The 12,911-nt window shown below is 36.5% G+C and overlaps 1 protein-coding gene across 2 annotated transcripts in view; it reads left to right on the top strand.

The window, feature by feature from the left end:
- The first annotated feature begins 208 nt into the window (after window positions 1–208).
- Window positions 209–12,911, top strand: part of LOC134743605 (coronin-2B-like) — a 33,353-nt gene continuing 20,650 nt past the window's right edge. Inside the window, exons 1-3 of one of the 2 annotated variants that reach the window (XM_063677167.1) lie at window positions 336–475; window positions 6,178–6,323; window positions 10,317–10,514. In XM_063677167.1, coding sequence (XP_063533237.1) covers window positions 6,309–6,323; window positions 10,317–10,514 — 213 coding nt within the window. In that variant the 5' untranslated portion in view covers window positions 336–475; window positions 6,178–6,308. Of the gene's footprint in view, window positions 476–6,177; window positions 6,324–10,316; window positions 10,515–12,911 lie in introns of both variants that reach the window. The other variant, XM_063677165.1, reaches the window with a different exon arrangement.

The following is a 12,911-nucleotide window of genomic DNA, read 5'->3' as shown; positions in this document are numbered from 1 at the left end:
CCGCGAACGCGAGTGTGGAGTCTAGTTGCCGCACGCGTATAGCACATCTATAGGATCCTACCATCTATGGTCTATTCACAGTATTCATTCATTCACTCTGTCGTCCATAGACATATCAAGCCCATATCAAGCCAAACCAAATCATTCATTCATTTCAATCAGTAAGTAGTAGTAGAGTCTGTCTGTAGAGTGACTGGTAGAGTGGCTTTAGCGTAGTGCAAAGTGCTGCGGTTTCTAATTTACAGTAGTACATATATTCATAATTTAAGTTTTATTCAGTATTGAATATTTATAATAAGTGCTATAACAACGAAGATTATAAACGGTTCTAAGTTATTTCATACACGGCATGCCTCCGGTAAAGGACGAGTCAATACAGGAAACAAATTGCCTGGAAATTATAAATATTGTGGAGAAAAGTCCCGCAAAAAGCACATTGGTTGATGTAAGGGCTTGCAACAAACCTGCCACCAAGGTAACATCTTTAGAATACAATCGTTATCATTATTTTTTGCGTAGCCACAAGTATCGATCTCTTCGGCTCTTGGCGAGTGTGGTATTTTTCCCGCATTTCACTTTGCATGGGTTTATCATTTACTTTTTCTTCGTTAGTTTAGTTGTATTGTAACAAACAGTTGAAATACTTTGTGGCTACTTCTGTGCCGCCCACGCGGTGGTCATTGTTTGAGTTCTTTGTGGTCTTGGCTGTGTCCTCAAAAGCCGGCAGGTGTATAAACAATAGCGTAACACCTATTTTACAAATACATGTTAACCAAACCTCGGGAGATGAGGACGCACCAAACCGAATATGTGTGATTTGTTTTGTTTAAAAACTTGATTTTTGTAATGTAAAACTTTTTTTGTGCAAATTGCAAAACATATCGCCACAGGTAAGAGTCTGTTTTTTTATTCCGTAGACTAAAATGACGTTTCATGTGTAGGACATGACATTTCTTCATGAAATGTCATTTTAGTCTGCGGAATAAAAAACAGAAACATTGCTTATAGTTAGACCAAGCTCAGTCAAGTCATAACTTAATAGAAGTTTGACGTTTAAAATAACACTTGCACAGTGGGCTATTAAAATCGCTGCCAACTTAGCTTCGTCTGACTCTACAATTTGTCTTTCTATGTTACAAGCTCCTATTTAGTTCTATTAGTTTAATTAGTATGGTTTTCATATAAATAGTGCAATGACCTCACAGTGAAGAATTATTTTACGTAAAAACTGGTCTGTCCAGTAGCCAGCCCTTCATGGTAAAAATAAATTAGCCGAAGCTATGAAGCTCCTTCGGAATCATAGTGTTAGAGTATGAAAGAAAATATGTCAGGCTTTTAGTGATATTTAATTTTTAGGTACCTACTTTTTAGCTACCTAATTGATTGCACTTGCTTCTTATGATCTCGGTGAACACTTTATTCTTTAATTCCATTACTTGATTTTAGCAATCAGTCCAGTTGAGCTCACTTAACTACATAACACATTATTCACATTTACTCATTATATGGCAATGATCTCTAATTAAAAAATCATTCCTTTCTGGGTTACTTACAAACAACATTTACATAAAAGTTAGTAAAACTGCAGACCTTGTTATCCTCTGTTTCTGGGATTTTTGATACTTGCTTACACTTGCTAATAAGTATCACTATAATACGGGACATCTAGTCATCTTTTTATTTATTTCCATACAATCACACCTACTAACAATTGCTAAGTGTCACCATAGTATGGGCCATCTATTCATCTTTTTATTTATTTCCATATTAATCACAACAACAAGAAAACTAGTAGTCTGTCTAAGCTTGACTCTGGCCATGCTAACTGTGCACAAACTAGGCAGTAAGAATGCATACATATTCTTAAAAGCTCCATACTTGACGTAGCTCTTGGCATGAAAACTTAACTTGGTCCAACTCTAACTTTGTAGCAACAAATTGTGGCAGGTCCCAAAGAGGCAAAGAGCGTACTCCCGTCTTAAAGGCCGGCAACACACTCACAACCCCTCTGGTGTTGCGGGTGTCCATTGGCAGCGGTAATCGCTTTACCAACAGGTGATCTATCTGCTCGTTTGCCTCCTATATCATAAAAAAAGGTCCATTATAAACATCATATGATCATATTTATTCATAAGATTTAGACGTTTGTGGTAGGGCTTCAAGCTCTGATGCTTATCCAGTCTAAAGTTAGCTCAGACAAACTCTATAATAGAGGTTCCCAATCTTTTTCAGTCCATGGCACACTTGCTAGCTTAAAATTGAATGTCGGCCCCCTTATCCAGCTTTCTAAATAGATAGGTAACATGGTGATGACGATTGCCTCACGGCTCCCCTCTTTACTGTTTACGGCGCCCGAGGACACCCCGAACCCCTGCTCTATAACACTACACTTTTAATCCCGAAATCTGCAGTCATAACTAATCTAGGGATCAAATTATACCTGGAGTAGCTCACAATCAAGTAGATATTTTTTGTGCATAGGTAGTCTATTTGTTACAGGGTTCTTTACCAACTGGAATGAAACTTGTTACAACTTTTTGCCATCCGCCTATCAATTTATAAAGAGCTTGCATATTTAGCTAATTTTGTCATAAATTAAACATATCAACAAGCCCTACAAGATATTAAATAGTTAAAACTAGTCTTAATGGTTTTTAGAGGAGAAACAATCTAAAAATGAATTATACATTATTAGGCACATTTTATAAGAAAGGCAAATTGGGATGTATTGTCTTAACAATGGTTGCTATAGTTGCTTTACTACTTATTCCATAAAGAAAACATATTTCACAGTACAGAGGTATTTTTGTTGTAAATTCCTAGTATTTGTGTATAAATTTTAAAGTAATAACATATTGAAGTAATGTTTAGAAAAAGAAATGCAGTTTTAACAGTATGCATGTAGGCCGTCAGTTTCCACCAACCTTTCATTAATAGGCCACATGCAATGTTTAATCAATATTTTATAGAATGTGTGTTATTTGCATCAAACTACATGTAACATCACATTTATAACATCTTGTGTTAGTCGTTATGTGAAATTCTATACCTTTCACCTTTTCTATGAATATTCATTGAGCTGTGTCTCATGTAATATGGTTATAAAATATACGTATTACATAATTGTGTATAATCCACTTTCTATAAAACTAGTTTAATGGAAAATCACTATTCTTGATATATTTCTTGAATAAATTCAAGGTCAAGATATTCCTAAGGTATATCTTAAGTGTAGTTGTTAGATTTAGTATGATGTAATTAAACATTGTTATGTAATTTTTAGTATTTTTGACCACCAAACCATGACATAAGTGCTACTTACTTGCTACAGTCAGACACTCAAATGCTTGCATGTTTCGGTCACTTGGCCAACATTTACAGATGTTCTAAGCAGCATCCCGGTAACGACACTTGCGTTCGTGGCTGTGTTATTGATTTAATGCGTTAATTATTTATCGTTAAATAAATACCGCCAAGTCTTTTGTTCTCTATACTTTAGTTTTCTTCAAGTGAGGTCATATCACTATTGTAGCACAGGCAAAGTCGACCTCGGAAGTCGCTGTATACTTATTTAAGTATATCCGACCTTTTTCTTTACAAAGGTTGGATGCGTGACCGCGCTCTAAGAGCATAGCACTCAAGAGGGTTGCTTGCAACAATTGCTTTAGTATATTTTGTCGCAGTACCGCTTAAAATGCTACTGGAGGTCATTTCATAAAACGAAAAGGTGATGCTTTAGAATATCCAGTTACATTTTATGCGCTTCGGTTTCCTCATTAAGCTTGTTAATATCGGGCCATTGTGCGTCACATACATATATTATACTTAGTACTTATCTATGCCATGCCAGATAATCGTCTAGCTCAGGGGTCGGCAAAACGCGGGTTGCGAACTGCATGCGGCTGTTTAAACCTGCGATCGGGGCTCTTCAAGACACTCAAACTCAAATAGTAAATCAACTTTGGTTGGCTCTACTCTTCTAAAAACCGATCCTGGGTCTAAGCGGTCTAACTGTGTTCGGAAGCGCAGGATTCTCCCGGTGACTAGGCAGTCTAGGCTTTCCGAAGTGTCCGCGTTGTGTGATCCAGCGACTTCTGAGGCAGTCTGTAGGACTGCCTCAGAAGTCGCTGGACTTATTTTAAGAAGCTACTTGCCATAACCAAAGTAATTAAAGGTTAATCGTTTTCCAACAATGTCGGCCGTTAACTCTCGACATAATGGAGGCAGAAATAGCTTTAGTGTTTGAATGTACCAAGCATCTGTAGGAGCTGGGTTATTAATTACATTGTTTACCAAGCGTTACACAGCGTGTTACGGAAGCGAACAACTCGCGAACGCGAAGCGAAGCGGCGTTGCGCGGCGGGTATACACATGGCCACGGCGTTCGCGTTCGCAACGAGATCGCCCACGTAGAACACTTCTATAGGTATCAAAGAATTGATTCACCCCGCGCCGCATCGCTTCGCTTCGCATTCGCGTGTTGTTCGCCTACGTAGTACCTACGCTGCGTTAATCTCGAGCAATCCAGTATAAATGTGATCTCTGCCTTCACATTTTTGTGGCGAAGCGTCCATAGGACAGAAATCTCACTGGCTTGCGTATAAAAGTCAATTTTGATTTAAATAACAAACTCTCAAAGTAAAAATAAATAATTTAGGCCTGTCTTAACGGTCTTAAAACGCCATACGTCACAAAACCGTTGCTTACACGTCATGGTTGAAAGCATGAAAGACAGATGTTAACAGAGTACGCCATAACACTTATAGCAAACTTATAGGTAAGCGTTCTTGGCGCTTTTGGAAAAATGCTGTTGGTTGGCGTTCAAAAGAGTAGGAGGATGTACGCACCCCCACCGCTACATGTAGTTTTCATATGGCGGCCTAAACAAAACTGGTTTTTCTTACTGTTAGATAAACTATGGTAGTGTTCGTATTAAATGTAACGCATTGCTGCCCATCATGTAACTTCAAGTGGAGGGAAAGTGTTACAGTACTGCTACATTTTAAAGTGTCTATTGTATGAGTCATGTTTTATAATGGTTTAATCGGAGAGGTTTCAAATGTTATAAATATTGATTGTTATCATATGCAATATACTGTGATGATGTACTGTGTGTCACTTCTATTTATGCAATTGCTTGGTGCGAGTGCGAGCATCGAGGTTTAGTTCTATAACATCAGCGGCCCATTTTATTAGGGGCCTATTATAGACTGTATAACCGATCGTAACTTGATAGAAAGGCTTGTATTACCTACAGGTTGATGTCGTTATTAAACGGCATGCAAGAGATAGAAATGCCAACTAGTAGCTATATTTATGAGACAATGTATTGAGACTGACTTTACAGATTACCTAGTAGAAACATAGCGTCAAAAATAGTCAAGACTAACTTGACTTACCTTTTCTTTAAGAGCTATGTTGTCTAGTTAATTCAGTTATATTACGCAAGCCAGTGGCAATCGAATTCTCTGGACGCCTCGTCATTGCCGCAGCTACCTAGTCAAGCACTGAATATTTTCGACTTATGTGTATGTATGTATAGTATGAATTATCTCAGGTGATTTTTTCGTGCTCGTGGGCCCTAATCTGTTAAACAAAAGGTATTGTTTCCTTTATGCAGTGGCTAATAGCCCTGTCATAAATAACAGGATCCAGCATCTCCAAAGAAGAGACCACCCTGATTGTTCCCTGAATGAGCTGTCATATACATTTGAACCTTAGCACTATCACGATAGTTGCGCTTGCTTTGGCACGTGCTGTAGACCGCTCTTAAAAGAAACAAAGGCTTTTGTTTAACAGATTAGGGACCGAGCCCGACAAAATCGTCTGAGATAATTTCATACTATACCGCGTATGAATAGTTGCGCTTCTATCTTTAATACCATACCAACCCGAAACCGTTAGCTCGACCTCTGTTGACGTGAGAGCGATTATTTAATTGATAGGTATTCTATAGCGCGTGGATTTGAATCTCTCCCAACCTCGTTCGGCGGCAACGACTTTGAAACAACGCTTTTCACTTTTTTTTCGCCGTCGAGCGAGTCTCGCGTCTCGACGCCGCAATAATCGCTCGTCTAATTACTATCACATGTGACTATAATTACTTTGCTAATATTTTTATTTTGCAATTTGTGTATTTTGTGTTTAATTAATGCATCCATTATGTTTATTCGACAGTGTTAGTTACAGTGCGTCACGTGGGCAGCTGGTTATGTTTTTTGTGTACACGATTAGTTAAGATGCACAGGACTGTCTAGTGTGAGTGCCTCTATGTAGTGCATGCTTTAGCACCTGAACACGGATACATCATGACTAATTCACAGGTAGAGTACTTTTTTCTTTTTGTTGCACAAGTTCTCGTCTTCATTTCCAAAATACCAATTCTATTTTCAAAATACAATCAAATACCTACTATCGGCCCTTTGAAAATGTTCATCATAAATAGACAAAATTCAGTTTTTTTTTAAATACAGAACTTGGTCGCCATTCAATGTTTAGTTTATATAGAGATTGCATTCAAATGCACATTTTCGTTGGCTGACTGCACAAGCACCTGCAAAATTATCTAATACGCTACTAATGTGCTCAAATATTGACAAAAAATGTTTATTATACAATAGAGTCGATACTTTTGTATGTTTACAGAATCTAATTGGTATCTGGGAAATGAGGACTTTTTATCTAAGCCTTACATTTATTTTCCACTCCCTATTTTGTAGTTGTTTTTCTTAGTAGATATTATTTTATGTTCAATGACAATAACTAAGAAACCTGTCCCGCGAAAGTGTGAGAATTAGACGAAAACTGCGCACCCACTTGGGATTGAAGTTATTCCGTTTGTCATAGACATAAAGGGGCATGAAATTTTGGTAGATACTGGCCAAAAAGCTCCAAAGACCAAATTTTCGGGATAGTACCAGTTTTGAATAAAAAGTGTAATAAAAACTAAACACGCTGCCATGTCAATTTGTTTGTTATTTAACTGCTAGCAGAGTAGAGACAACGTATTGCTTCATTAGTCATCTTGGTTTATAGTTCCAGACAATTTCACTTCTATGAGTGGTAATTGGGTTTAATTCTTGCACTCGGCGTAGTTTCTAATGTAATACATCATTTTATAGCGAGTCTGTCGACGCCAATAAACCGTAACCTTGTGTACATAATTATAATAAACATAAGGTCAGTTGGGGCAAGCGACCTCACGGCACGTGAGTTTTACAACTACAAGATTAAGACGAAAGTGGAGGACCCGCGCGAAATCGCCATTTATAGGTACAAACGTAGTCCTAATTTTCCTCTCTGGATATTAACATTATCAAAGATAGATATAACTCCGTAATAGATGGATACAGTCTAAGGAAAAAACGTGCCTCGAAAATCACGAAAATTTGATTCTCGATCAGATGGCGCCACTAGTTTTGGCCTACTCTCGTATAGAGGGCGTTGACGGTTTCGTTTGTTATTTATAATTTTAACGCATATCAGTGAAAGAACATGGGTCAATATCATATAAAAATAATTAATGCAAATAAAAAAATCATTTATCCATATTTAAATACATTTTAACGTATTTTTATAAATCTTCATTTTTAGTTTTAAAGTATGTGGATAGATGGCAGTGAATTTACAGTGGTTACAAAATTTACTATGACAGTACCGCTCTATCTTATTATATCCTCTTTGACATTATTGAAAATATTATGACACAATTTGTTGTATATCACAGCTATATGCCCCTACGTCAGATTTTTTTTTCGGTTAACATACATCAAATTATGTAAAAATATTTTCCATAATGTCAATATCCAGAGAGGAAAATTAGGACTACGTTTGTATGGAGAAACGGCCGTCACCTTTCCTCTTAGGACTTGGACTAAGCTGACTCTACACAAACTTTTATTAGCTTAGACTCTAGTCTTTTCTCTTTTGTAAGTCCACTACCGAACTGGATAAAGCGCTCAACGGTGGATTTGCCTTTATCATCCTTGTAGTTTTAGAGTAGGATAAGTAGGCACGTATGTCCCATGTGATTGCTCTATCAGACTTACCTTCATAAAAAATCGGCATGAATTGCGAACGTTAGGAACCCATTATAAATAGGTACACAAGCATAACATAACGTTTATTTGATATTGATTAATATTTTGCAGTTTAATTATCGTGATATCTGAAGATCTAAACAAACGGACGAGTGACGTTATTCATCGATCAGAGATTTTATTATACGCGCGAATAAGATAAGCCTGTTTTGGCGGGCTACGGGCCTTTTGGTTTTTTTTCCACGAATACCATAACTTGTTAAGCTGCGTGTTTTAGCTTTAATTCAATTTTAAACTGTATTTTTTCCTATGACAGTCGACAAAACCTGTGAAGCGTCCGCTTGCCTGTTAAACTGTTTTGGCACAAGAACGAAGAAGCCTCTTGAACGGAAACTTTGCACGCTTTGATGACATTCTAAGCTAACTTTCCATTATTTAAATTAAGGATGTTACGCTTTATTACTGATGTTATTATGTAGCTTTATATCGTAACCCTCTTGCAAAAACCGGTCAAGTAGCCGTTAGTTCGGCGCGCCGAAAGTTCGCCTTTTCAATAGATTCGTATGACTGTATACCTGTCTGTAGAAAGATGTAACATATAGTTATGAGTATGTAGCATACTATAAGAATCGCGAATTAATCTAATATTACTAGTCTTGATTGGATTATTTTTTTACTGCCAACAGTCTTTTAGGGAGTAATTTAATTATGTAAATGATGGGGCTTTTAAAGTTTATTTATGCGCTTTTCCTATATGATAAAATCATTCAGAAGGTCATTCAATCAGTAGAAAGGTATCAATGACAGAGAATGTACAACCAATTTTTTTTCTGGTAAAAGCATTTATTGTGGGACAGCATTGTAATAAATGCAATATCTTCACTGTTGTTTTCATAGGAGGGTCAGGTGGGGTAAATATAAGACATGGATAAAAATAAGACGTTTTTAATATTAAAAAACTTATTCTATTTCATTCCTATATTCCATTTAAAAAGCAGCCTTGTGTGTAAACTTCTTTTTAAATAAATACAATTATTTTTTTGTGTCTTATTTCACCAGTGTCTTTTTTTTTCCCCCACTTTACAAGAAATCGTGTTCTTAGAACAATAATAACTTAGTTTTAAAATTAAAAGTTTAATACCGTAAAATGGGGTGAGTAGGTTTCGCGGGGAAGAGTTGGGTTATGAATGGGGAGAGAAGGATTGAAAGGGGGGTGAGATGGGTTTTTAAGGCTACTGCTACAAATATAATGTATTCCAATTTAAAATGGAGCTATAGTAATACTCAGAATAAAAAAAATCGATCCAACAATCTTCCACAATCACCTTTGTATGAAAACCCATCTCATCCCAATTACGAGGGACAACGGGGTGAGGTGGGTTTTCCTGTTTATCGTCTAAGCTATGAAATAGAACTACCCAAAATAAAATAAAAACTAAAATACAAACGCCCGGAACACTTATTATATATACCATTCAGTTTGCATATGTAAAAATAAAATGTTATCGAGGTTTGAATGTCAGTTTTGCACCTACTCACCCCATTTTACGGTATCTCTCAAGAAATGATATTAGCCTTACGTTTAATAACAGACATGTGTAGCGTGGTATGAAATAATTTATTCTACTAATTATCACAACCCACAACATGTTTCGATTTTTTGCATTTGATTTATGCAAGATCATGATTTTTGTAATGCAGATAGTTTTCTATTTTGTGTGCATCGGAGTGCGACTGGACGTAACACAGTGTGTAACCAGTATAACTTTACTGCGATAGTTTATGATAAACGGGTGGCGCCTCTTATGGAATTATAGAGTGATCTATGCTTTAAATTTGCAGTAGTTAAATGCGGAAAAAATAAACAAACATTTTTCGGTGGCCAAAAGTAGATTAATACCGAATGCGACAGTACATTTTGCCCTTGTGATTGTGACAGTACATTTTAGTTAATGAAGGATAGTCTCTCACTACGCTTAAGTTTCGATCTAAATAATTATGTTTCGCCTGGTCAGACTCCAAAGTCGCACTCGCTGCAAAAACCAAATTTGCTGTCTTGTAGCACAAAGCAGCAGTTCATTTAAAACAGCTCTAATAACACGGAGTTAATACAAAATGCTAATTTCTATATTCAATAATTAAATGGACGGTAAATATTGAATAAAACACATTTCAAATATTTTGCAGAGGATCACGCAATCACCCTGTAGGTATATAAGTTGTTTCATTTCATATTACAAATTCTAAAGAAACAAGTCTAATCCCGCCAACTTTCAGGTCTGGTTCCGCGGCGTGAGGAGCTCCAAGTTCCGCCATGTGTACGGCGTGCCCTCAAAGCGGGAGCGCTGCTATGACAACATCAAGATCACCAGGAACGCGCATGATTCCAACTTCTGCGCCGTCAATCCAAAGTTCGTGGCAATTGTCACTGAGGTCGCGGGTGGAGGCGCGTTCCTCGTCTTGCCTTTGGATCATGTAAGTAGCTCTAAATGCCTCTGCACACCGGATGCGTGTGCGTAGACGTGTGCTTTGTAATATACAGATCCTTATGAGAGATGGCACACCGCTTGCGCGTCGTGTACATGGACGGCTCAAACATTTCAGCGCTTATGTATAGTTACGCAGCCGGTGTGCTCTGCACGGGTGATGCACGAACGTTGATTTTGGACTGTAACCGCGCGCGGAAGTTGACATCTTTGGCGTTCATACAGATTAATTATTCGCCTTTCTAATTTCCTAAATTTTCAGTTATTGTCACGACTCGCAAAATATTTAATCTCATGGAAAAGTACATATCTATCACGAATTAATAAACTAGTGGATGTGAAATGACTCCTATTTAGTATGAAAACCAGTGTCGCTAAACTCACACATTCATAGCCACGTTAAAATACGTCACACACTTACAAAATTGCTCTGATTCGTAGCAACTTTCCATACCAAAAAGTTATTACCGGTGGACATTTCTCGAACGAATATCAACTGTAGGCTACATGAGTGACGGTTTAAAATATAATGTCAAAGCTATATGACATACGACTCTTTCATTATCTCATTCATCTCACAAAAGCTCGCTCAACGTTCACCTAATACAACTACTCAACACCAGATGGCGTTATTTTATATAATTTAAAAATCACTTACTTATTACAGGCGAGAAAAGGGCTAAAAAACCAGTATAAGTAAGGTCTAATTACGCATGGTTTGATACGGATCTCACGGTCACGTTACACTGGTGTTTTCGAGACCTCTACACGCCTGCGAGTAGCTAACCGTTGGAACTTCTTTCCATTCGACGATATAGGGAGGGGACAGTATAATCGGAGTGTTTTATCGATATTTGTGTGTTCAGTTAGGTATTGATATTTCATTACCGTATGTTTTAACACATTTAGATGATACTTTATTTATGATTATAATATAGGTAGTGATAATCGTGATTGTATGAAAAATAATATGTAGTACAGTACAACAAATATCTAACTAGAAATTTGTTTCTTATTAATTGACCAACTAGGTTGTTAATGTGAACATTAAATATATCTTAAAGTCAAACAGATAAAATCATAGTTCTTTAAAGGTCTATTAACTCGGTATTGCTGTTATTTTGTGATCACAAATCTGCAATTACTTACATAGGTAAGTATTCGTCTTTAACAATATATTTACTTGTAGCAGCATTTAAGGCCAATCTAGACGGGACAACCTGATTAAATTGTCAAATTAATTGTATGGTGTGAAAGCATACATGAAACTGGCTCATCGATCCCACTTGATTTGATTGTAAGATTGTGACCTATCAAATCAGGAAGGGGGGCGGCAAAATTCCAATATTTGACGCTAGTTTGCGTGGTACAGAACACTTTTTATTAATTAAGTGAGCCCGAATGTCACTAATAATTACTAAATTAGTAACTAAGTTTTAGGCGTGTGGACGCTAGATGAGATGTATGGCAATTTTATCCCCAGAAATCTTTCTCTAAGAAATGCTCCTAGCAAATGGTGCTATATTTTTGCGGAAACTAATTTTCTTGCCCAGTAGCATTGATCCATTTATTTTTAATATCGGCATCTTGTGGTAACCTACAATAATTAATAATAAAGAAATAGAAAATATAAAACGTTTATTCATGGCACATTGCATGCATTCTACGCATAAGTGCATTAAGTACCTAGTCTAATTATATTAACGATGAAAATATGATGGGTGTAAAAAACAAAAACGTATCTAAAGGAATACGAAGGTTTGAAAGGTTGCCATGAAATGACCCCGACTTAACTTAGTGCTTGATGACCAGAGCTGCCATATTTACTAAGACATTGATTATCCCAAATAATAATTAGAAACGTGTCTAAAATAATAATTTATTACCGAACTACCAAACATCAAACTTGAAATATCGTAACTTTAACTTTATCGATATAAATATCGACATTGCGCAGCATCTGAGTAGCGAAGTTATTTGACATTTAGGATAGCGAATATTCCAGATAAACGTAAAGAATAGTAACAAAGGATTGTGAACTCTAAGTTCTAACTGATAAAATATAGATTTACTTAACGAACATTCGTAAATAATGCAAAAGAAACAGATTTTTCGTATTTACAAAGATAGATATAACTCCGTAATAGATGGATACAGTCTAAGGAAAAAACGTGCCCCAAAAATCAAGAAAATTTGATTCTCGTTCAGAGGGCGCTAATAGTTTTGGCCTACAGTCGTATAGATGGCGTTGACGGTTTCGTCTTTTATCTAACAATTTTAACGCATATCAGTGAAAGAACATGGGTCAAAATCATCAAAATAATTAATGCAAATAAAAAAAAATCATTTATCTATATTTAAATACATTCTATCGTATTTTTATAAA

Source organism: Cydia strobilella, chromosome 8 (genome assembly GCF_947568885.1).
Source record: "Cydia strobilella chromosome 8, ilCydStro3.1, whole genome shotgun sequence".
Classification (NCBI taxonomy): Eukaryota; Metazoa; Arthropoda; class Insecta; order Lepidoptera; family Tortricidae; genus Cydia; species Cydia strobilella.
This window is presented reverse-complemented; position numbering and strand designations above follow the sequence as displayed.